Source organism: Cannabis sativa, chromosome 6 (genome assembly GCF_029168945.1).
Source record: "Cannabis sativa cultivar Pink pepper isolate KNU-18-1 chromosome 6, ASM2916894v1, whole genome shotgun sequence".
Lineage (NCBI taxonomy): Eukaryota > Viridiplantae > Streptophyta > Magnoliopsida > Rosales > Cannabaceae > Cannabis > Cannabis sativa.
In genome coordinates, this window is record NC_083606.1 from 57108884 (window position 1) to 57135294 (window position 26411).

Here is a 26411-nt window from a genome sequence, read left to right on the forward strand (position 1 = left end):
GAAGTAATTGACATCCGACCAAATTCTCCCCCTAATTGGTCTAGTACCTTTAACAAACATCATTAGCTCTTCATTGGTCTTACATACATTATTGTTTTCCTCTTGAGATTCTTTATACAGAGCACACACACATGTGGAGACTTGACCACCCTCCATGTTCCTCTGTGTTACAAATCCATCTCCAAAAAAGTGTGCATGAGATGGTGAATCCTATAACCATGAAGTTACAAGGCATATTATTTATAAATAAAATATAGATGACAATAATAATATCTATATTAAAATTATGCAAATTACTTGTTGGTTATTTTTTGTAGTCTTTTCTCCTCCAGCTCCAGAAAGTTGTGCAGCTATAGGTCGAAAAATGCGAGTCAAATCATCCAATTTTATTAATAGTGTCTCATGCCTCACTCTATTCAAGTAAGCATGGTCAGAGATAGTTGTCATTATTGTCTCGTATCTTTCTCTATTTACACATTCAATCTCCTCATATCTTGACTTGTGCAATTTTTCCTGGTTAGCTATCAAACACTTCACTGACTCTAACAACTCATTTCGAGCATCATAAGAAGAGGGAGGCTGTGAGGAGGGATGCAAGTGTGACTGTTGAGGAATTTGAGTGAATTGGGGAGGCTCTACATCATTAGTTGGAGGTTCAAAATTTGAAGATAGAGGCTCCACATTCATAGTTGGAGGTTTAAAATTTGAAGATGGAGGCTCCATATTTGATTGCCCTATATTCGAAGATGGAGGCTCTACATGTGGTGCGACACACTGTTGATTACGTAAAATGACATCACCCACTAAAAATGAAGAAATCTGATCAATTACGCCATCTTCATTATCCTCATAGCTACCAAGCCTTTCATAATAGACATCATGTTCTTGAAGTACTTTTCCTTTAACTTGTTCTTAGAAGAAACAAGCTCCATTTCTTCAGGTGTCGGGCCACCATTAGTGTACAATCCAGATATTATTGCAAACTCTTGGAGAGAAAATCTCACAGGTTTTCCATTAATAAAAAACCATAACTCATGCCTCTTTTGGCAATCTACCCTCCTCAAAACTATCTGGTTTACTAAGGTGCCAGGAAAAAGCCCTTTGTGTCTAGGTTCAAGAGACAACCCAATTGGGAGTAATGTTTAAAAACATCTTGGTCAGACTTTGTGAGCCAATTCTTTATTTGGCCTATTACACTTAGTGGGGATTTGATGGTAACTTTAGATTTTGTAGTTGTATTAGTAGTAATGGTACGAGGTATACATGGAAGCTTTGTTGTTAATATAGTTTTGGGCATCTACAATAATAATGTGTGAAATGAATAAAAATATATAAACGATAAGAACATAAATATAAAAAGTATAAAAAGGATTACAAATTTAACTAAATGAACAAGGTCGCACGTGGTATGAAAATATATAGTGCGACCATGTGTGACCCTATGCGACCGTGTGCGACCCTAGTGGTTGTTTATGGTTGTTCAGAGCAAATTCAAGTTACATAGTGTAAATTCAAGGTCGTTCAGAGTAAATTAAAGTTCTTTAAAATTAGTTGAAGAACATAAAAGACCATTATGGTCACATAGTGTAAATTCAAGATCGTTTATAGTCGTTTAGATCAAATTCAAGTTCTTTAAAATTGGTTAAAGACCATAAAAGACCATGATGGTCGCATAATATAAATTCAAGGTCGTTTATGATCGTTTAGAGCAAATTCAAGTTATTTAAAATTAGTTGAAGGACATAAGAGACTATAATGGTCGCATAGTGTAAATTCAAGATCGTTTATGGTCGTTCAAATCAAATTCAAGTTCTTTAAAATTGGTTGAAGACCATAAAAGACCATGATGGTCGCTTATGTAAATTCAAGGTCGTTTATGGTTGTTCAGATTAAATTCAAGTTCTTTGAAATTGGTTGAAGACCATAAAAGACCATGATGGTCGCATAATATAAGTTTAAGATCGTTCATGGTTGTTCTATGCAAATTCAAGTTCTTTAAAATTGGTTGAAGAACATAAAAGACCATGATGGTCGTATAATGTAAATTTAAGGTCGTTTATGGTCGTTCAAGAGAAAATTCAAGTTCTTTAAAGTTAGTTGAAGAACATGAAAGACCATGGTGGCCGCATAGTGTAAATTTAACGTTGTTTATGGTTATTCAAAGCAAATTCAAGGTCTTTTATCCATAAATTACAAAAATCAAAATTATAACCAAGAAGACTGTAATGAAATGTATGTTACCTGTTCATGTTCATTGGGTGGTGTGGGTATTGTGGTTGATGCATCACTTGTTGATTCCATTATAATTCTGAATGATTAGTTATTGCAATAAGAGATTGAGAGAAGAAAAATATTAATGGCTACAACTAAAAAAAAATTAAAGAAAAGAAACAAAATGAGAAGAGACAAGGAAATTATTTGAGATTTACCTCTGTTAGAATGAATCTTAAATTCTTTTGTCTATGGATGCCACCACTTGCCACCATTCATGAGTAATGGGTGGTCTTTTTGGTCTTACCAGCAAGAAGAAGAAAAAGGATGAGAAGAGGAAGAGAAGAAGAAGAATGGTTTACTTGTGCCCATTCGTGGTCTTTTTAGTCTTATTAGCAAGAAGAAGGAGTGAGTTGGGTGAGGAGAAAAGGAGAAGAAGAACAAAAAGAAAGAGGAGGAGTTCTTTGTAAAAAGAAAAAAACAAGAAAGTTAGGGTTAGTTTTTTATTTTATGAGATTTTAATTAATTTTATTTAATATTAAATTAATTTTTTAAATGAGTTAAGTGTAAAATAAAAGTAATAAAAAAAAGAAAAAAGAAAAAAGTTATTTTGCTAATTTCGATTTGTAAAGTCTATTTTGACAAATTTTACAAGTTGGAGTGGTAGGATTTAGTTTATGAGCAATTATTAAATTGGTGAAATTGAATGAAATTAAACAAAAAAATCTTTAAATTTAACAATTTTAATAGTTTAAGAATTTTTTAACCGTGTATAATTTATTACATGTCAAGAGAAAATTCTAATTAGGTTTATTTTAAAAAAAAATTATGATTTTCATGACTAACTAGTATATATATACAGCATATATCTCGTTTTTTATTCCCAACCCTGAAAATGCAAACGGCCTGAAAGAAAAACCCTAACGCATTTCCCTCTTCTGTAGTGTAATCTCTACTCTACCACAACACGCACTCTCGAATCTCGATCTCTAATTTTTTCTAAATGTAAGGCGATTCAATAATCATCTCAGTATACATGTTCTTCAGAGAAAGTTTAACTGAGATGATTTATTGAATTGCTCTACATTATGAAAGAAAAAAAAAAACTAAAGAAAAAGAAGAAAGAAAACAGATCAGGCGTTACAATTGGTGTGTGGTGATCGCGATCGTTCTGTGAAAGTAATGATCGTTAAATTCTTTTTTTTTTTACTCTTCCGATGCTTCTGTAAAATCGCTTTGTGACCCAAATTTTTGTTTGTGATTTAGGAGATTATTTGATTAATATTACTGTTTCCTTTGTACTTGTTGATCTAATTATAAATTAGGGTTTGTTTATGTCCTTTCTAGATATATGAATGTTTTATGATTATGATCATTCTTCACTCAGTGGTTCTCTTTTTATCTATATCTATTTATGTGTGTGTGTACGATTCACGAAATAAGAGGTTTCTAGATTATAGGAGGTGATAATGCAAATCGTGGGGAGACTAGTTGTTTGTGCTGTTGCTTCCATCGAAATCATGGTCTCTACTAATGGCTTTGTTACTTTTTCACTTTGGCTGCTTTTTGTATCTATCTATCTATCTATCTATTATTAAATTATTTCAATTTGTTTGAATTAATATGATTCTAGGAAATTTCTTCTTAGGTCTTTCTATTATGCATAGGGATCTTTTGATAACAATTTGGATTAGTAGGATATGAATGCGTTTGGACTCAAACTTTAGTTAATCCTCTACATCCTAATTTAAATGTAGACATGGCTGATGTCAAACTGGTTAATGCAACAGAGTGTTCTATTCTTAAGTACAAAGTTGAAACTTAAGACACTCATAATCATATGATTGTAGTTATGAAAAAAGATTCCTAGTTTTTTTTTTCTAACTGCATTGCAATGTGTTTATTATTTTTTTTTTCTATGATGTACATACGTTCAGCTGGAATATTGATGTTTTAAGTGAAGATGAATATGTAAGCATTTGCAAGTCAATTTTATGATTTTTGGACTCTTGTTTCGAATGGTTGAGGATATACAAGTAGTTTTATATTCGAGTTATTAGTTTTAGCAGTAGTTTGTTTTTTGACAGTTTGTATAGGAAATCCCTTGATCACCACAAGTTTTATTACTACTTTTTTCTTAAACAGAATCTATTAAGTAAAGTGGTGATGCATGTGAAGCTCAAATTGAATTTTAGAAAACAAGTTTGACATCATAAAGAGGATTAAAGTCATTGGTTATAAGCCTTTAATTTGGAAAATTTAGTCGGATTAAGAAATTTTGTTAGTCAGCTTAATGAGCAGCAGGTTATTTGGTTGTAGTGGTTTATATGCTTGGTGCTATTTGTACGTGAAATTCTGTGCTGTTGTTATTTGAATCCACATACATTTTTTTTAATGAAAGTTCATGATTCTAACTTGTAATCAGATTTCATCCACGGGTGTTTAATTTTTTCAATTTAAGATAACCATGTATTATGTATGGTGATTCTTGACTTGTGATCAATTGATCATCATTTTCATATTGGTGGTGTTTTATATTAGAAACCAAAATAATATTGAATCAAACTAAAGAACTTTTCTGGGTGATACGGGTAGAAATCTTTAGATATTATAAGATTCATCTGTTCTTGACAGCATTTGATGATCATTTGTGATATGCTGTTGTGAAATTTAGACTTGATATCATAGGCCTGATGTTCCCAATATTAAACTTTGGTAACCGCTTTAACATGTTCTATGACATTATGAGTTAATCTTCTCACCTAGAATGATCTTTCATTTTCATTAGTAGAAGGCTGGAAGCCAGTCCACAAATAACAATCTTCATTTGCTTATTTAAACTTCTTGGGTTGCAGCAAGTTGACGTGAGCTATGTTTAATACTTATATTTGAAATATCATTTACTTTGCTTTGCCGTTTGGAAAAAAAGAAAATAGTTTGATTGGTATTAGGTTTGAAGCCAGTTTTATGGTGGACCACTCACATGGTAGTTTTCCAAAAGTCGATCGACTATTAGTACCATGAGGAACAAGTTGCAGTTCGACTATTAGTCACTTGTACATGGAATGTTAGCTTTGATGAAGTAATGCTATTCTCAATGGTCAACTAAATGAGACCGTATATATGTCACGATCCGAAGGCTTGCCTCATCTTGTTTGTAAGCTAAATACATTATATGCCACAAGCTAAAATCTAGTTATACTACTTGTCTAGATGAATTTCGTGTTACATGCCCTCTTGGCATTCACCAACTGATGAACAAGTTCATAGTCTAAATCAACATTTTGCACTCAAGGACCTTGTCCCATTTCTTGGAGTGGAAATATATCGTACTACAACTTTTTTACACTAATCCAAATATATATATGCTAGTGCTGCTCATAAACTCTGTTTAAAAGGATGGTGAACCTACGGTAGACATTAAACTATGTAGAAGCACTTTAGTGCATTACTGTATCTTACTTTTACTAGGCATGGCCAGATGTTGCCTTGAATATCAGTTCATTCATGTTCCCACTGACATACATTGGCTGGCTTGCAAAATGTTATATATATTACGCCATCTTAATGGTACTACTCATGATGGGTTCTTTATTCAACCGGCTTCATTGTGAACTCATGAGGATTAAGCAGACTTGGGAAGTTGCCTTGATGATCGAAGATCTTTTAGTGGATATGCCATTTTTTTTTCGGGTTCAAATTTGATTTCCTGGTCCACAAAGAAACAATGTGGTTGAAAGGTCCTCTCACATCTGCTGAAATCCTCAATACTGTGCGTGGATATGGTCCTCTCACTTTGTTTGAGATCAAATTCTTGGCAAACAACTGGAGATCAGATATGTCTTATATATGGATAAAACTGCAGATATAACCAAAGCAGTTAGTATACAGTAGCTTAATTTCCTTGTATTATTTTCATTATAAGCAAAGAGTTGGTTGAGTCAGAAGTTCAGTTAATTCACTTTGAACTTCTGAGACTATTTCGTAAAATTCTTCTTCTCATTTTCCAATCTACTCTGCACTGCTATAGGCATAAAGGATTTGCCTCTTAAAAATATTAATCAATCTATTTTCCTTTTTAAAAAGGAAGTCAATCCAAAATAAAATAAACCAGTTTAGGTAAATGGATGAAATATCATTTTTTGTGTTTTCTAATTCAGCTTACTTAGCTTGATTTAAGGCTAAGTTTGGACTCGACATCATTTCCTTGTCTTGATTTGACTCTAAGCCAAACCAAGCCAAGCTTAATTCAACCGTTGCTAACAAGTCCACCTCAACTCTGGTCTCTGAGACTGAACAAATTAATTCTTTTTTAATAAACAAATCATGAAGAAGAAGAGAACGAAGGCAACTGCCACGCGGATATGAACAAAGAGAGAAACAAGATAATGTGCTTTCGTTGACTCTCTCCTTGTCTCTTTTCTCTCAACATATACTTCATACTAATTTTATTCTATTCTAATTTCCAAGTATATTCTTAAGTTAATTCATTAACAATTCCTTACCAACTATTCAAACCTCATTTCATCATCGAAACCTACCTGTTCTCCTACACATTTTTCTTAATTAATTAAATTATCATTTATATGTAAATTTCTAACAACGTTGTGATCATTATCACCAAAAGAGATTATCCGAATATGAGACAAGAAACGGGAAAACTCACCGACCAATACGATATCTCGGAGGTATTAGGCCGAGGAGGATTCTCAGTTGTAAGAAAAGGAACAAGAAAATCATCACCATCAAAAGGTACTGATGATCAAGTCAAAAAACGACACGTGGCAATCAAAACACTGAGAAGGGTTGGGGTTGGAATTGGAAGCAATACCGTAGTTTCAAGCAGAGTCGGAGCTAATAAACTGCAGAGCTCGACGATGACCTCCGGCGCCGTGTCGGACGCACTTCTTACGAACGAGATCTTGGTGATGAGGAGGATCGTGGAGAGCGTATCGCCGCATGAGAACGTGATCGATCTCTACGACGTGTTCGAGGACTCTCGGATCGGCGCCGTTCACCTGGTTCTCGAGCTCTGCTCTGGAGGAGAGCTCTTCGACAGGATTGTCCGCCAGGAGACCGTCTATTCGGAGGTGGACGCCGCCGCCGTAGTCAGGCAGATCGCGGCGGGTCTAGCGGCGCTCCACCGGGCGAACATTGTGCATCGAGATCTGAAGCCGGAGAACTGCCTGTTCCTGGATGAGAGTCCTAATTCGCCATTGAAGATAATGGATTTTGGGTTGAGCTCGGTTGAGGAATTTACGGACCCTGTTGTGGGGCTGTTTGGCTCGATTGATTACGTCTCACCGGAAGCTCTTTCTCAGGGGAATATTACTCCTAAGACTGATATGTGGTCTCTTGGTGTCATCTTGTATATTCTGCTTTCTGGGTAAGTACGTTCGTTCTCATACTAATATGAAAATTCTATGGGTAACGAGTTACTAGTACGTTTCACATGCAGATAGTTATAATTTCAAATTCTACTTGTAGAGTGGAGTTATTTAATTGGAATTATTCACAAATATTCAAATATCACAAAAAGTTTTAAGAAAATAATGATTTCTAATATTTTTAATTTTATTACGAAATTCTCTAGAAAAGAATTTTTATTTTCACAATAGTACTTTTGGTAACACTTTTATTTTTAAACTTTTTAATCACAACAATAAAAGTAAAATTTTTGTTTTTAAAATTTTGATTTTTTTTTAAAAAAATGTGCCATCACTTTTATTTTTCAATTTTAAAAACAAAAAACAAAAATGTGTTTTGTGAATTTCATTTTCATCTTCATTTGTTGATTTTATTTAAGTTGGGTTTGGGTCCGAAGTTAGGATTGGGGGTGAGTCTGGATTCGGGGTCGGGATCAGGTCGGAGTCTGGGTTCTAAGGTCTAGATTGGAGTTAGAGTTCAAAATATTGATTAAGAAAAAAATTATTTAAAAATATTTAGAAAGTGATTTTTTTTTTTGTTTTCAAATTTTTTAATTTTGATTCTCAATTTAAAAATTATAAACTAAATCAGTATTATAAAACATGATTTTAGAAAATACTTTCACTTTTATAATTTTAAAAATAAAAAACTAATTACAAAAGTGTTACCACACTCTTAATTTATCCTATATATATGCAATGTGAAAGTAACTTTATTTTATGGAAAGATATAAGTAAAAAAACTTAAAAAACAAAATGTAAAAAAGAAAAAATAATAATAAATTTTTATATGACAATATATATTATAGTTATTTAAGATAATTCTATAAGGGAAATTTGATTTTCTATGCTTAAAAAATCCTAAAATTATATCCCTAAACCTAAATGTTATACCATAGGCAATATATGACTACTTTTGCTTTATCCCCATAATACCCCTCACATTTGAACCACTTGAGTTTTTTTTTTTTTTTCTTCAGTTTGAGAGAGACGAAGAAAGAGGGGTTGGGTCCGATGGTCGGACCATGGGTCCGATTGGTCGGACCCCATGGTCCGACCATCGGACCTTAAATTTTTTTTTTTTTTTTTTTTTTTTTTTTCAGTTTGACAGAGACAAAGAGAGAGACCCATCGGACCCCATGGTCCGACCATCGGACCACTGGAGTTTTTCTATTTTTTTTTTCAATTTGACAGAGACAAAGAGAGAGAGGGGCTGGTGCACGGAGAGAGGGGGGCTATGGGGGCCGGTGCGCCGTGCACCGTCACCGTCGGTTGAGGCTTCGGGGTTGAGGCTTCGCGACGGAGAGAGGGGGCTGGGTGGGTTAAGCCTTCGGGTCCGAGAGAGACGAAGAGAGAGAGGGGGCTGGGTGGGTTAAGGCTTCGGGTCCGATAGAGGGGGCTGGGTGGTCCTCGTCGTCGTCGTTGGAGGTGGTGCAGGAGGTGGTGGAGGTGTTTTGGCCGAGAGAGAGAGAGAGAGACAATTGCTTTGGTTCAAATGTGAGGGGTATTATAGGGATAAAGCAAAAGTAGTCATATATTGCCTATGTTATAACATTTAGGTTTAGGGATATAATTTTAGGATTTTTTAAGCATAGAAAATCAAATTTCCCTTCTATAAATTTAAATTTTATTTTCTGTATTCTAAATTATTCTGGATGCTTAAATTATCTGAATGTTGAAAATAGAGCAAATTACAATACATACTTCTTTCAACTCGATGCCTTTAATTTTTACATTATCTTTTAAAAATTTTACTCCTATCATTTCATGATAAATTTCATTCTTCTCTAGTTAAAATTTTGCTCAAACTTTTCCACAAACCTGGACATCCATCTATAAAAAACATAAATCTATTATGTTTGAAATTATGTGGGTATGTGAAGATAATTTATGTACAGTACTCATAAAAAGAGGTATATTTGAATTAAATTTTATTTGAAGGTAAATTTGGTTAATGTATAAAAAAAAGTATTCTTCAACTTTTCCCTTGAAAATACGAGGGAGTGTATATATTGATGCACTTTTTTAAGGGTGCACCATAGAAGCACCTAGGAACAAAAATAGTTATTTAGAATATATTATAAATTTTTAAGTATTCTTTTTTATTATTTTATTTTTTCATAATCGTGTATATTATAGTTATTTATAATTGTAAATTTTTCAAAAAATTCTAAATAATTTACAATATAAAAAATAAGATTAAATATTTTGTTATACGCGTAGTAAGCAATTATTTGTATATTTATTTTTGGACTGTAAATTATTCATAATTTTTTTAAAATTTACAAATAGTCTTAAAAATACTACAACATAAGCGTACATAAAAATTATTGGACTATAAAACTCTCATGGATATTGAAATAAATAATATCTCTTCTTGTTTATTTAGTTTTAGGAAAAATCTAATGTACACCTCCTAAAAACGAGATTGTTTCACTACACTTTTTATCTATATAACATCTAAAAGAACTTTTTTAGTCTTTATAATCACATACGTTTTAATTTCTTAAAATCACTTTTAAATTTTTAGAAAATTTCGAAGAGTTTACTCTGCTAAAAATAAAGTTTAAATAGTTATTTACTATACGTATAAAAAAAAAGTTACATGTGCATCAAAATATTTAAATCTTATTTTCGGCACTGTAAATTATTTAAAATTTATAAGCGGTCCTAAAATAAAGTATAACATACATGATCATAAAAAAATCAGACTATTTTGAATTTCGAAATAAATATGGGCCATGCCAAAATAAATATTTTAGGGGTCTTTAATATAATTACCCTTTATTTATATAGGTGTAACATATTTTGATTATGTGTAATTAGATTGGTTTAGATGTTGCCTAACTCTAATGTGCTTTAAGTAAAATAATAATATTCATTCATGTAAGTTTGATTTGGCAAGAACATATTATATTGTATATATTTATATATATATACTAGGTATATTACACCTATACTTAGTTATATTTTTAATTTTTATTTTGGTTATATATATTTTTAGTTGTATAATTATTTTTTATTGTGTGTGGATGTTTTTTTTTGATTAAGAAAATATTTTTTATTAATCAAACATGTACAAATTTACAGCTAAGGGGAAACTCCTCAAAACAATATTTTACAACCTTTTTATCTTATTGAGAACAACTCTATCTATGCTAGATTAACTCCTTTCTTTAACAAGATTAAGTCTACACATTAGACTTTATTTAATTCTATCATCTACACATCTTGGACTCAAGTATTTGTTCTCATATATACAAGTATTCTGATTCAGCTATATACCATATATTATACTTGTTACGACAACAAAGAAAATACCCCAAATGAGTCTTCTCGATCTCTTTGTCTTGAGCCAAATCCGAAGATCCTCGAAATTGGTAGGCCAAAGTTGACTACCAAGCCATTCCTTAATCGGTTGCATGATTCTCCAAGAGTAAGGACAGTCAAAAAATAAATGGTTATGTGACTCAAATTCCCACTCACAAATAGAGCAAAACCTTGTATCTATTGGCACATGTTTCCTAACAAGATTATCTCTAGTTAAGAGATTGTTGTGAGAGCTTGCCACATAATGAATCTATGCTTCGGGGCCGAAAGATTGAACTATGTTGCTGCCATAAACTCATATTGGTCTCCATTCACAAGCTTAGTATAGATTATCCCAATCTTAAATTTTTCATTGACCTCTGCTTGAACAATGTCCTCCTTGGTGAAGACATTCCTAAGTCTCAAGAGCTTTCTCCAATACCGACTCACATCATTTTTTAGCTCTAGAGACCAAATGTCTTTGCCCTTTAGGTAAATGCTATTCACTTATTTGACCCACAACACATTTTATTTAGAATCAATTGCCCAAAGGTATTTAGCTAATAATACCTTGTTCCATTTAGGACCCTCTCTAAATTCCAATCCTCCAAGTTGTTTCAGATTACAAATAAGTTCCCAAGATGCCATGTGCATTTTACTTGTATTGTCTTTTTCTCCCCATAGAAAATTCCTGCATATCCGATCTATCTCTTTGTAACCTTTTGAGGGAGTTGAAAAATTGTCATCCACTAGCAACGAATTCCAATCAAGATAGTGTTAATGAGGAGAGCTCTACATGTAAATGAGAGATAATGACTAGCCCAAGTGTCTAGTTTCATTTTGAGCTTGTTGATGATGGTCTCACAATCCTTTTGTCTCCATTTGGTTGCTCTAATTTCAATGGGAGATTCCCTGTGCTAAAGGGTATCAAATGTTGAATCTCTTGTCTAGTTGCTTCATTAACTTCTGCAAAATAAATGTTAGGCTTATGCTGGTTTGCTTTGAGCCCCGAGCAGTTGCTAAAATGAGAGAAAGCATCAGCTATGCTCTTGACTGAGTTAGCATTTCCTTTGCAGAATACAATAAGATCATCATTAAAGCATAGGTTAATTAAATTCAAACTCTTGCATAATGGATGAAAAGCAAAACTCTTACCTCCAGTCTTCCATTTTAGAGTCGAAGTTATATATTCCATCACCAGAATAAAGATCAGAGGTGAAATTGGGTTCCCTTATCGTAAGCCTTTTGCACCTTGAAATCTACCTTAAACTTTTCCATTCAGCACCAATAGATATACTAAATTCCTAACGTAGCTCATTATCCATGTAATAAATTGTCTCGAAAAGTAGTAGGCTTTCAGCAAAGATTCCAAGAACTCCCAATCAATTGTATCATAAGCTTTGTTTAGATCAATTTTCACCAAACATTTGGGAGAGGTGTTTTTTCTTTGGTATCCCTTCAACAAATCTTGTAAAATGAGAACATTATGAGCAAGAGAACGATTTTGAATGAACACACCTTAATTCTCATCTACAAGGATCGGTAGAACTTCAGACAATCTCGAGCAAATCATCTTTGATATACACTTGTATAAAGTGTTGCAACATGCTATTGGCCTATAGTCTACAGCTTGAGAAGGAGTTTCAGTCTTTGGAATGAGCATGAAAAGAGTCTCATTAAGCTGAATCAGTAGTTTCCCATGCTGAAAAAATTGGATGACGGTAGATGAGATTTCTTCGCCCAATTCTGTCCACATACTCTTGAAGAATTTTGACCCGATGCCATCCGGTCCAGGGCTTTTTAGATCTGGTATGGAGAATAGTGCTTTCTTCACATCCTCCTGAGTTAAAGGATTGATGAGATTGATCTGTAAATTTAAGGAAAGACATGGCTCCTCTTTCACTATTTGTGGAAGAATAGATTCTGTAGTTACAATTGTAGTCCCCATGAAATCCTTAAAATGAGAAAGAAAATGAGTGATAACTTTTGGATAGTCATCCTCAATCTTGCCATTCTCATCAATAAAGGTTGTAATCCTATTTGCCTCCCTTTTTTTTAATACAAGCATGGAAATAGGTTAAATTTTCATCTCAAATTATATCCAATCTACCTTGCTTTTTTGTCTTAGGAAGCTTTCAATTTGTTTGTTGCTGCTGGTATGTTTGTCATGAGCTGCCTCTAGTTCCTCTTGGAGCTTTACACAATAGGGGTTCTGTTGTAAATTCATTTGAGCCTTGTCGTATCTTTCCTTTGTCTTCTCATATTCAACTTTAACATTGCCAATCTTTTCTTTATTAAAGATCCTAAGATCTTTTTGTAGTCTTTTCAACTTGACACATACATCCACTAGATCTCTCTCCTTGACTTCCTTCCTCTAGCAGTTGAGGACAATATTACTAAATTCAGGATACACAGTCCACATATTAAAAAACTAGAAAGGATTGTACTCCAAACTTCCCAAATTTAAGCGTTTGATTACAACAAAAGGATTGTGTGTGTGTGGATGTTTTTCAATAAACAAAATTATTTTTTACTAAAAATGTTTAATTTAAGTTTAATTTATATAAATAAATACAATAATATTTAAAATTTATTATTAATTATAATTTTAGTTTAGTTAACGTAATATTTTTAATTTTATAGTACTTTTTATATTTTTTTGAAATATCATGCATTTTTTTTTATTTTTTTACATAATATAATATAAATATATTTTTTTGGTAATAAAAATGATAAAAGAATTTTTTTTCTTAAAATATGTGCAATGAATTTAAAATGAAATTGTAATATTAAAAAATATTATGTTATATAGACACATCTCATATTAAAAATAAAAGAGAGATATATATATATAGTGAATTTAAATTTAAATTATTTATTTTTGAAGAGAAATATTTTATTTTATAATCATAATTAATATAATATATATCTATTAGAAAATTAATAATTTATATATCTATTAGAAAAATTCATAATTCCTAAAATTAAATGAATAAATTTGGATTAATCTTATTGAAAGCAAATTATTACTTTTTTAATTTTTCTATCTGATATATTGAAAGCAAATCTTACAATCAAAACATTACAAATGTTGTTTTTTTAATCTTAATTTGTACTATATCGTAAAAAAATTGTTAATGGTTACAGGTATCCACCTTTCATTGCTCAATCAAACCGGCAAAAGCAGCAGATGATTTTAGCTGTAAGTGTGTATCTTATCCCATTACACATATCATTTATATATTTATTCTTTTTTTTTTTTTTTTTTTTTTTTTTTTTTATAAAAAAAAAAGAGATCATTTGTATATTTATTAATTACCGAATATTAATCCTATGTCCAAAATTCATTTCTGTCTAAGGAAAAATAAAATAAAAACCATTCTACTAATTGTAGGGAGATTTCAGCTTCTATGAGAAGACTTGGAAAAACATATCTTCTTCAGCAAAGCAATTAATCAAAAGTCTCCTAACAGTTGATCCTCAAAAGAGGCCCAGTGCTGTAGAGGTATGGTATGCTCCTTCCATCATTATTTTTTCTTTCTCTCCCTATCTCTATTTATATTTACACTAATAATATATACACTTAAATATTAGACAATGCTAAGTACAATTTTTTTTCTCAATTTCTGTATTATTCAAAAATATATATATATATATATATCAAAATATATATTTTTTTTAAGGTGACATTCGTTATAAATACAACATTATTTCTATAAATTTTTGACATTTCAGTTTAATACACATGTTTAAAAAACTCCAAATCTTTTGTTAATACTGTAAATTATTATATATTTTTTTAAAAAATTATATTGTAACTATAATTAACTGAAAAAAATAAATGTATATATTTTTAAACACAGCTGATAAAAAGATTGTAATAAGATGTTAATTAAGTTGTACCATGCATGTTTTGTATATTAATATTTGTGTGCATATTATTTATATGTTTTTCTTTTATATATCTATAAGCATATTTAAATTAAATCCATCTTTAGTAAAACTATAACACTTGCAATTTGTTTGTGCTATGTATATCATATCTTTATTAAGTAGTTGCAACTTTTGTTTTTCATCCTTGTTATTTAATAAAAACTGCATATGAAAGTACTAATTAATTAATTAAGTTGGTTAAATATATGAGCAGCTGCTGGATCATCCATGGGTGAGAGGTGATTTGGCAAAGGAGGAACAAATGGATGGTGAAGTGGTAACAAGACTACAGAGCTTCAATGCCAGAAGAAAGTTTCGCGCTGCTGCCATTGCCAGTGTCTTAAGTAGCTCCATTTTCTTAAGGACTAAACAGCTCAAATCCCTGTTGAAATCCCATGACCTTTCTCAAGATGAGATTGAAAACCTCCGGATTCATTTCAAGAAAATGTGAGTAATTGCCCAAACCATAAACAAAATGTCTTAATCAAAGATATACATGATCATGATATATAGATTCGTTGGTGATTCGAACATTTCATGAGTTTTTCTTAGTTTTTCAGTTACTAAGCACTGGATTCATTAGAGTATTGTATATATATAAAAGAAATATACAATACAAAACAGTATAATTATGTACCAACCATTACCTAATGAAGAGCATATATTGCATAAATGAACTTGCCTCTAACTTTTTTCTTTTGTTTGAACTTGCATTTTTCAATTCATAACTTTAGCTAAAACAATGTGCAGATGTGCAAATGGTGATAATGCTACTCTGTCTGAATTTGAGGAGGTATTAAAAGCCATGAACATGTCTTCGCTAGTTCCTATGGCATCTCGCATTTTCGACTTATTCGATGACAACCGCGATGGCACGGTTGACATGCGAGAGATCCTCTGTGGCTTCTCAAGTCTCAAAAAAACTGAAGGTGATGAAGCTCTTCACTTATGTTTCCAGGTAAATCCAACGAACAATCACTTCTCTAATTTTCTTTAAAATCTCAACACAACACATAAACTCCATCACGACCTTGATTTGACTCATATTTATGAGCCTAAACTAGACATATGATATTTTGATGAGATATTGCTGGTGTTACTCAACTAGTTACTCATATAAGTAACTTATTATTTTGTATGAACCAAGTTACTAAAAGAAATATACTTAAAATATGTGAAAAGGCTTATGAAATAGAAGGCTTGTTATTTACTTCTCTCTAGCTAAATCATAGCATTATTCAACCACTTGATGATTCCCTCTTCTTTATTCTGTTTACTGCAGATGTATGATACAGATCGATCGGGATGCATCACTAAGGAAGAAGTAGCTTCCATGCTCAGAGTAAAAACTTTTCCATTTGGCTAAAATTTCAATTTTTATTGAGTTGGTTTCCCTTAATACTTTTTTCGGATGTAGTTCTTCTCTTTCAGTGGTCCAATAATGTTGTATTCATATAAATAATTATTAATAGAATGACTGGTTGATTGTGTTGTATACATAGGCCTTGCCCGAAGAGTGTCTTCCAGCAGATATTACTGAACCTGGGAAACTGGATGAGATATTTGATCTGATGGATGCCAATAATGATGGAAAAGTTACATTTGAGGAATTTAAAGCTGCTATGCAAAGAGATAGCTCACTCAAAGATGTTGTCCTCTCCTCTCTTCGCCCCCAATAGTTTTCCCACTTAGAACTTTGATGTGATAATTACTTTATAATGTTCTTCCTTTTCATGTATCATCATCATCATATATTATAGGCTTTAATTAGACAACAATGACCCAAGAACTAAAAAGACACTTTGTATAATTTTCCAAATTGTAGGATTAAGCTTTCTCAATCTTGGCAATCATCTATTTGATGTCCAAATACAAAATATGATTAGCTTTTTAACTACTATTGCTAAGAAATAATTAGCTGAGTAATTTATCATTAGAGTCTAAATTACTTATCCTGTTTTGTCTTTAGGCTCAACTGATTGGCTAATGCTTATTTCTCACAACTGTATTATTCAATTTCACCATTTTCTGTTGTTTGATTTTTGTTATGATTGATTCTTTTTGTTGTTCTAGAAGGTGTGACCCCATTAGGACAACTGTAGTGATTCTAGAGGATATTTCTCTCTGCTGTAATTATTTGATAATTTTAGAATTCTTATAGTTCAGTCTCATTAGGCTAAGCTTCACCTTTCATTGTCGATTTGCATATTTTCTCACTTGGTAGTACATGAAGAAGGTAGAGACCTTCTGAAAGAGAGGAAAATCAAAGAGAGAGAGAGAGAGACAGAAACAGAGTAACACAAAAATGAATGAAAAGCATTACTCAATCAAGTAACTTAGCCCTTTATTTATACACAGAGGTTGATATACAAACAATTTCAAAGCAAAACAGAATTGTAGACAGAAGTAGTTAAGTAACCTAACAAACTTAACCACTAACTAATACACCATAGTTATGTAACAGAGTCTAAAACATGCTTAACATCTCCCCTCAAACGAAAAAGTATCTCATACATCTTGAGTTTGGATCAAAGGTACAAGAATCTCTCTGTTGACAAGGGCTTTGTGAGCCATCTACAATCTGATCTATAGCTGGTACATATCGAACAAACAATTGCTTGGACAGTATGTGCTTCCTAACAAAATGCAAGTCAATTTCAATATGTTTGGACCTGGCATGAAACACACTGCAATGCCAGCAACACTTTGATTGTCTACCCATAAGACAAGACAAAAGGGAGTGGTGATTTGTAGTTCTGAAAGTAAGGACATTAACCATTTGATCTCTGCAGCAACATTTGCAAGAGATCCAAATTCACTTTCAGAGCTTGATCTGGCCACTACATTCTGTTTCTTGGCTTACCATGAAACCAAGTTCCCTCCAAAAAACATTGCATAAGCACCTGTACCCTTCCTGTCATCCACACATGATGCCCAATCAGCATCAGGGTATCCCTCAAGTGTCAAAGAGGTGGCTAGTGTGATATGAAGACCATGGGAGATAGTACCTTTTAGATACCTCATCAACTTTTTGCAGGCCTCCCAGTGGGTGTTATTTGGAGCATGAATGAACTGACTTAGCTTGTTTATGATGAAAGCTACATCAGGTCTTGTCAAGGTTAGATATTGAAAGGCCCCCAATGTGCTTCTGTACAATATCTTATTAGCAAATGGTTCTCCTTCCTTAAGGGAGAGTTTGATACTGGCACTAGTAGGGTTAGGACTTGGCTTGGCTCCATCCATGTTAAGCTTCACAAGTAGGTCAGTGATATATTTGGTTTGGGAGAGATACATCCCAGTAGAGTCTTTATAGATTTCCAAACCAAGAAAATAGTGAACAGGACCTAAGTCCTTCAAGGAAAATGACTTATTCAAGTCAAGAACGAATTTGTTAATGATCTTTGTGTTGAGGCCTATAATAAGAAAGTCATTAACATAAACTAGTAAAATTATCAGGTTGTCACCAACTCTATAAGTGAATGAAGAGGAATATTTTGAGGTTGTGAATCCCCACTGTAATAGGGTGTTCTTTAGTGTTTGGTTCCAAGCTCATGGAGCTTGTTTGAGCCTATAAAGAGCCTTGTGAAGTTGACACACACGATTAGGTCTGGAATCATCCACAAAACCCTCTGGCTGTTTCATATACACAGTCTCTTGTAGGTTTCCATTCAGAAATGCATTACTGATATCTAGTTGTTTAACCAGCCAATTTAGAGAAACAACAACGGTGAGTATGATCCTCACCGTTGCAGGTTTGAAAATTGGTGAGAATGTCTCCTCATAGTCAATCCTAGGAGTTTGTAAGTATCCCCTTGATACCGACCTTGATTTCAGTCTATTCAAAGTTCCATCAACATTAAGCTTAACTTTATGGAGCCATTTATTGCCAATAACAGCCATACCAGGGTAATATTGAACTCCAAGTACCTACTCTTTTAAGAGCATTGAATTCTTGTTGCATTGAGTTCAACCATTGAGGATGTTGAAGAGCAGCTGCTATTATTTGAGGTTTAGAGGGGATTAGGGCTTCAATTAAAGGATATTTGGTGGCCAAGTGAGCTTTTGGCATGACAATTCCATTAAGTGATCTAGTCCTCATAGTATGTAACCTTATTGTAGTAGTGGTACCTGCAATATGTATGAACATCAGTTGTTGGGTTGGGAGGCTGAGATGGGGATGCATTAGAAGTGGAGACATGGTCAGTTTGTATGTATGGTAACATGGGAGGGTGACTGACATTTTGAGAATTGAGATCATGAGTGGTATTTGGATCATCATTGGTGACATCTATTTGAATAGTAGTGAGATTTTGTTGGTTTGTGGTTGGTATAGATTTATGTTGGTCAGGTTGATCTATCTGTTGGTGATGAGATTGTGGTATCTGGTGTTAGCTAAGGTATGGGATATTTTATTCATTTAGTTGATGGTTTTGGTAAATGTTAGGTGGGACAATAGGAGTTGGGGAAGGTGGGTTCTCGTTTGTGCCAGGAGTTGTCTCAGGTTGCATTTGAGTAGTGCGGACAGGAACAAGTATCACAAATGAGTTAGCATAGTTATTATTAGTTGTACTAGTAGTTTGAAATGTAGAAATAGGACAAGGGGTATGAACAGGTACCTAGTTATTAGTTGTGGTAGTATGTTGAGCAGGAAAATGCATCTCATTGAAGACAACATGTCGAGAGATGAGGTTCTACCACTTGGATGATGACAGATATAGCCCCTGTGTTATGTTGAGTAGCCTAAGAACAAGAATTTCTTAGACCTCAGTTCAAGTTTTTGAGCCTTGTAAGCTCTAAGGTGAGGAAAACAACTGCATCCAAATGGTTTTAGCAAGTTGTAATCGTGAAAGAGGCATTCATAAGGGCTAATATTTTAGAGAACAGGTGTTGGACGCCTGTTTATGGTGAACACTGTAGAAGCCGTGGCATGCCACCAATATTCCATTCCAAGACCAGCTTGAGCCAAGAATGTAAAACCTGTTTCTATTACGTGTCTATGTTTGCGTTCAACCCTTCCATTTTGCTCACTTGTTCTAGGACATGGGTGTTGGAAGTGAATGCCTTGGTCTGCTAGAAATCAAGAAAATGGTCTATACTCACCCCCAATCAACTTAAACACTTCTTATAGGTAACCCAAATTGCTTTTCCACAAGACATGTAAACTTTATGAAGACATCAAAGGCTTGACCTTTCAATGTTAGGGGAAAGATTCAACAATATTGAATGTAGTCGTCCAAAAAATGAATATAGTATTTGAAGCCCTCTTTGGATGTAATATGAGATGGACCCCATAGGTCAGTATGAATTAAAGCCAATGGTTCATTAGCTCTACTGTTGGAATTTTGAAAAGGTAGCTTATGGCTTTTTCCTTGGTGACAAGCTTTGCAAAATTGTAATGTACTTAGGGAACCTGTGTATGATATGTGAGGTAAAATTTTTGCCAATGTGTTATGTGCTTGGTGATGAAGTTTACTATGCAAATTATTTATGTCATTAGATTTGAAAACATAAAAGACTTGACTAGGAATAGTGGAAGACGAGTAACAAGAATTTGTTTTACTACTTTCTAAACTAGTACAAGAGTTTACAAGTCTATGAAAATGACTATTACACAAACAATTATAATGCTGTAAGAGTCATTAGAGGCAGTTATAAGATGACATCGGATAGAAGAATTGAGACTATCACCGAGCTGATATAGGCCACCCTTAGCCTTCCCTTTGAGGAGCACTGTCCCTGTGAGTTTGTCCTTGACAAAACAACACGATTTATGAAATTCAAGAAACCCATCATGTCAGCTGTTAATTAGGAAACACTAATAAGATTCTTTTTCATGGAGGGGACATGAAGAACAAAATGTAAATGTAATGGCTGTGTGTTTGAGAGGGAAGGGACTGTAATGACCAATATTAGAAATGACTAATTTCTTACCATTGCATACAGACATGGTTTCAGTGCCTGTGTATGGAGTAGCATCATTAGAATTCTGTGTCCCCATGGAAACATGGTTCGTGGCTCCAATATCCACATACTAGGACTCATCATCACCAATCTCAGGTATCATAAATCTGTGAAGAGCCTGAAGATCGAAGAGAATATTAGATTCAATCAAGTGAGCTTGAGGGGTGAAATTACCATATTTATGAGTGACCCAGTTCTTATCAAAGCGGTAGTGACATACTGCTACTGTGTGCCCTGTTCGAAGGCAAAGAGGATAGAGTAGGCGAGCTCCAGTTCCACGGCAAAAGGAACAAGTTTGATTATTATTAGTGGCATTACCTCGATCACCTCCACGACCATAAGAGTGAGAGTTTGCATTTCTTGATTGCTGAAATGCAAGATTCGCTTGAAGCTTAAGGGACGAATATGCTACAAAGTTGTTATGTTCAATACGAGTTTCATGAGAAAGATGGAGGGCTTGAACTTCTTCAAATGACAGAAGATCACTGCGAGATGTTATTCTAGAGACAACAGGGTCAAATGCCGGACCTAGGCCATTGAGCAGCTGCAAGATCAAGTCTTGATCATTAATTGGGACCTTGCGATCGAAAGTGCATTGGCAATCGACTGTGCTTTATCAACATAGTCAGATATTGAGAGATTGGCTTTTTTTGGAGGTGGGAGAATTGTGTTTGATATTATTTTACCAGGATCTTAGATCTACTCACAAGTATGTTGATTAATACCCTAAATATGAACTTCTAAAACGATTATATAATTAAACACATATAAAGTATGAGAAACCTTACATTGGGTGCAGCGGAATAAAATGTCTCCTACTATTCAGATCTCTAACCCTTGTATCCTTTCTGTCGCAGAGTATTATCAAGATCTAAACCTGGATCTCTTTCTCTCCTTTCTTTGTTGAATCTCCTTCTTGCTGAATGTCTTTCTTCACGATCTTCCTCACTATGATTGAGGTATCACTTGCTGTGTGTGGGCACTACTCTATCACTAAGAGGTTCGAAATTATTCAAGGAAGAAGAAGAGTATGAAAGTGGCGGCTGTTTAGAAAGAGAAGGCTCAGGTTTTTCTCTAAGGAAACCAAATGTGAAAGTGTAAATTTCCTGAAGCCTTCACTATCTATTTATAGCATTCCACATAGGGTTAGGTTTGAATTATTTGGCATTAAAATAATGAAAATATCAGATGATAAAGCCTATAAAAGTGGCCGACCATGGCTATATGGATTTGGGCCTCACTTTTTGCAATTTTACAGTTTTATCATTTCTGCATCTCATTTTCTCAAAAACGCCAATTTTCAAATTCAACCATTTAAATGCCAATTATAACTATTTAATAACTATAAATAATCATTAAATAATATTGTCATTTATCATATTCATTAATTGAACCATACAAAGTATCATAATTAACAAATATGCCCTAAAAACTCTTTCTTTACAATTTCGCCATTACTTAGTGAAAAATTCACAAATAGACATAGTCTAATTTGAGAATTATAATTGATTAATCAAAACCAATTAAATGAGTCTTACAAGTAATATTATCTCAACTAGTGGGGGGACCATGGGTCTATATAACCGAGCTTCCAATAAGCAGATCAAGAATTTATAACCTAAATTCACTGACTTAATAATTCTTCGTTGAATCCACGCATAGAACTTAGAATTGTACTCTCAGTATATAGAACGCTCTATATGTTCCACCATATAGACACGTCATTAGTTATCCATTGTTATAATCCTAATTTGATCAATGATCCTCTATATGAATGATCTACACTGTAAAGGCATTAGATTACCGTAACACCCTACAATGTATTTTTTTCTTAAAACACTTAACCCCGTATAAATGATATTTCAGCTATGTGAAATGAGTACTCCATCATTTATTTTCGTTTGGTCAAGCTCGAAGGAGATCATCCTTTACTTTCTATTCGCCAGATAGAAGCTATAGATTCCATATTTATGTCAGCGCTCCCACTCAATTGCACTACCGTGTTCCCAAAATGTACGTATCATCCTGACCCAAAAGTAGGCTTAACTAACAAATCAAAGAACACGAATAACACTCTTGAAATTGAGCCTAATTATATCAGGATTTAGATCATTTGATCTAGGATCAACTAGGCGATATTGACTTGAATAGATATTACGGTAAGTTTGATAAATCTATGTCAAAGTTCAATATCGATCCCTTCCGATGCATACTCCATGCACCCAACCTGAGCTTTACTTTAACCAATGCTCTGGAAAGAACATAGCATTTCTCCAAATGCAAGTAAACTCTGTTGTAGATTATCATATCAGTAAAACCCTGTGTCTGATAAATCTAGGAATCTTTATTCACATAGTCATGTTTACTTTCCAATGTGCTGAGAACACAATAAACAGGATCAAGTATGTGAAAAGGGTTTCAGATGAATTTATAAATCAAATAGACAAGCAATTGACAAGGATAACCAAAACATACACAAATGAATGAAAAACACTTCTATTTCTTTATTGATGTTGAATAAAATGGATTACATTGAAATGGAGTTTTATTTAGGGCATAAAACCCAACAAATTGACCTTTGAGTTGGAGGACATGAGCTTTTGTTTGACTGGAGAACCTCTACTAAAGTGCACGCCAAACAGAGTATGAGGTGGGAAATTTGGCCACCAAAGCAAGAACAGGTTCAGACATGGAAGATCGCAGCCATGATAATAGTATTTGATCTTTCTTTTTCCACAACATATACTCTGGATTAGGGGAACCAATGACAAGATTGGCTAGAGGAGACACATTTGAGAATAAGATTTGATCAAGACCATTACTGTAGGATGGGATTTTCGCGATAAGAAGTTATGATGATCAAGTTTCAGAGTAAGAGAGGAAGACAGAGAATTTGAGAACGAGTTCCATGTTACGTTGAGATTTTCAGGATGATGGGAAGCATAATTGAAGGATCTGATGAGGAAGTTTCCATGGATGTGAGTCAAGGGACGATGATACCATAAAGAAGGTAGAGACCTTCTGAAACAACATCTAGAGAGCGAGATGAAAGAGAGAGAGAAAGAAACCGAGTAACATAAAATTGAATGAAAAGCATTTCATCAATTGAGTAACTTAGCCCTTTATTTATACATGAAGGTTGATACAAATGATTCCAAAGCAAAATAGTATTGTAACAGTATTAACAGAAGTAGTTAAGTAACCTAACAAATTTAACCACTAACTAATACACCATAGTTATGTAATAGAGTCTAAAACATAATTAACGGTACACCACCTGTTAGAACTTTTTACAAAGTTTAACAAATTTTTGACAAAATAAGAGAAGTCTTAGTGTATGTGAAATAAAAATAGTTCAACATGAGATTTGAGCCCTTATTTACAAGGGTATATACAGTATAATTTTAGCACTTGGGATAGGCCCCAAGGGGTACCCAATTTTGTGTGAATGGATGAGGACACACACATACTTGACCCACCATAAACGCACACATGACGTCTGTTCGAGCTGGTCTAGTGTGGAACTTTACTTTTTACAAAAAAATTATTTAATAAAATAATTATTTTTTATTTTATTTATTTGAAAATGTGTTTAATTAAAACTAAATGCTAAATCGTATCAATTTTATGGGATACATTCAGCAACAACTCTTCCACGATTCAGAACAGATTATTGTTATTTGTGTTTCCAAAGTAGACACACGTGGCAAAAAATAGATGATGATTATCCAACTTATTATTGCTTAAATCTCTCTAATCGCGAAGGTTGTGAGAAGACTTAGCTAACCTAGAAGAGGCCTAGGTCCAGCGCCTCACCACAAGACAAAGCTAAACTCATTAAGTCTTCTAGAAGATACCTAGAGGCCAACTAAAGAGTCTAAGATAGATTCCGTGTGCCCAAGGAATACCAAAAGCCTACTACGAAATGGAAATCGGGCGTCTCCCTTGACATGTTTACCTTTTAGCACAAGATCAGATCTTGTTCTTTGTGTCAGAGCATGGTAGTGCACGCACCTCTTCTAAATACCATGTTTTGTCTGATGGCTCCTCTGAGCACTTTATTTGCCAGGCGTGACCTTTACCCAGCACGTGCCGTGCACCAACAGTGGTCCTAGTTGTATAGAACCATTGCCCCACGAGAGGACACCTTTTCAGGGGCCCAATAGTCATGTATATAATGTATTTTATCCAAATAGTGGGTAGACATTTTACAAAACCCTAAAGGGCCCAATATCATCTCAATTAGTGCGGGGTCCATAGACCTATGGCCCAATATCATCTCAGTTAGTGCAGGGACCATTGACATATATAACCAAGCTCCTAATAAATAGATCCGAAATTTACCAAGTAAATTTTCTAGCTTATTAATTCCTCCTGACTCCACTATAGATTCAAAATTACACTTAATTAAATAGAATGCTATATACACCAAATATAGATACGTTATAAATTATCCATTGTTACAATCTCAACCATCAATGATTATTTATAGACAATTTACATTTAGTAAAGACAAATTTACTGTTTTACCCTTAAGTGTATTTTATCGTGAAAACCCTTAGCTACTTATAAATGATATTTCAGTAAACTAATATAATTCATGAAATGAGTGCTCTATCATTTATCCCGTTAAGCCAAGCTCTAAGAAAGCCATCGTTTCACTTTTAATATAAGCTATAGATTCAACATCTATGATTAAAGCTCCCACTCAATTGAACTATCGAGTTTTCAAGATGTAAGTATTGGGCCAATCCTATTGGTCAGCTGTAACGAACAAGTCAAGGAACCCGTATGGTACAATTAGGCTAGAACTTAACAATCTTAGGATTAAGATCAATTGACCTAAGATCAACTAAGTGACATTGACTTAGAAAATACATAATTGTAAGTTTATGATATCCTATCCACTGTCAATATCAATCCAGTCCGATGTATAGCTGATACATCCGATACTAGCTTACTTTGCCAACACCCTGAAAAGGACATTCCACTTATATAAGTGTAAGTAAACCACATCGTTAATTATCATGTCAGTGTAAATACACTACACTGATAAATCGTGAGACTAAGTAGTTTGAAGCATATAATCATGATTATTTTTCACTGTGAAGACAACACTATAATCATGAATAACTATATGTTCAAGATTTAATATAATTTATATATTGAACATATAATCATGAAAGTAATCATGTGAATCATAAAACATAAATTGATTTATGATCTTGTATTAATTAGTAAATCTAAATATATTGAAATGATTTTTTAGGGCATAAAATCCCAACAAACTCCCACTTGTACTAATATAAAACTAAAAGTACATTTCAATTAATCTTATCATTAAGGGTGAGCAAAAAATCTAATAAACCGACCGTCCGAACACCGAAAAAATTGACACCGAAAAAACTGAAAAACAAAACAAATCACCTTTCGGTTAAAACTGCCTTAACATGGTCGGTTTTAGTGTCAATGGCAAACCGACCGATTAAACCGAGAACCGACCGAACATATATATTATATATATTATATATTAATTTTGTACATATTTAATATACAATTTTATTAAACTAA

At 33.4% G+C, this 26411-nt stretch overlaps 1 protein-coding gene and 3 long non-coding RNA genes across 4 annotated transcripts; 2 read left to right on the forward strand and 2 right to left on the reverse strand.

The window, feature by feature from the left end:
* The first annotated feature begins 3046 nt into the window (after nucleotides 1–3046).
* Nucleotides 3047–4797, forward strand: LOC115725136 (uncharacterized). The gene is made up of 2 exons (XR_004013349.2): nucleotides 3047–3390; nucleotides 4357–4797. It is a non-coding gene; the product is annotated as an uncharacterized LOC115725136 (long non-coding RNA).
* Nucleotides 4798–5387: 590 nt separating this feature from the next.
* Nucleotides 5388–7017, reverse strand: LOC115725135 (uncharacterized). The gene is made up of 2 exons (XR_004013348.2): nucleotides 6878–7017; nucleotides 5388–6070 (listed from the first exon to the last, which is right to left on the reverse strand). It is a non-coding gene; the product is annotated as an uncharacterized LOC115725135 (long non-coding RNA).
* On the forward strand, nucleotides 6330–16831 carry LOC115725134 (calcium and calcium/calmodulin-dependent serine/threonine-protein kinase). The gene is made up of 7 exons (XM_030654567.2): nucleotides 6330–7597; nucleotides 14094–14148; nucleotides 14341–14451; nucleotides 15094–15326; nucleotides 15630–15837; nucleotides 16162–16221; nucleotides 16382–16831. The coding sequence occupies exons 1-7, from the start codon at nucleotides 6852–6854 to the stop codon at nucleotides 16556–16558; spliced, it is 1590 nt and encodes a 529-aa protein (XP_030510427.1). The 5' UTR covers nucleotides 6330–6851; the 3' UTR covers nucleotides 16559–16831.
* Nucleotides 10673–13493, reverse strand: LOC115725137 (uncharacterized). The gene is made up of 2 exons (XR_009688435.1): nucleotides 12102–13493; nucleotides 10673–11912 (listed from the first exon to the last, which is right to left on the reverse strand). It is a non-coding gene; the product is annotated as an uncharacterized LOC115725137 (long non-coding RNA).
* Nucleotides 16832–26411: the final 9580 nt, after the last annotated feature.

Coding starts and splice junctions, on each gene's coding strand:
- LOC115725134 (XM_030654567.2), top strand. CDS start 6,852: ATGAGACAAGAAACGGGAAAACTCACCGACCAATACGATATCTCGGAG. Junction 14,452..15,093: donor AGAGGCCCAGTGCTGTAGAG/GTATGGTATGCT, acceptor ATATATGAGCAG/CTGCTGGATCATCCATGGGT. Junction 16,222..16,381: donor AAGTAGCTTCCATGCTCAGA/GTAAAAACTTTT, acceptor TTGTATACATAG/GCCTTGCCCGAAGAGTGTCT.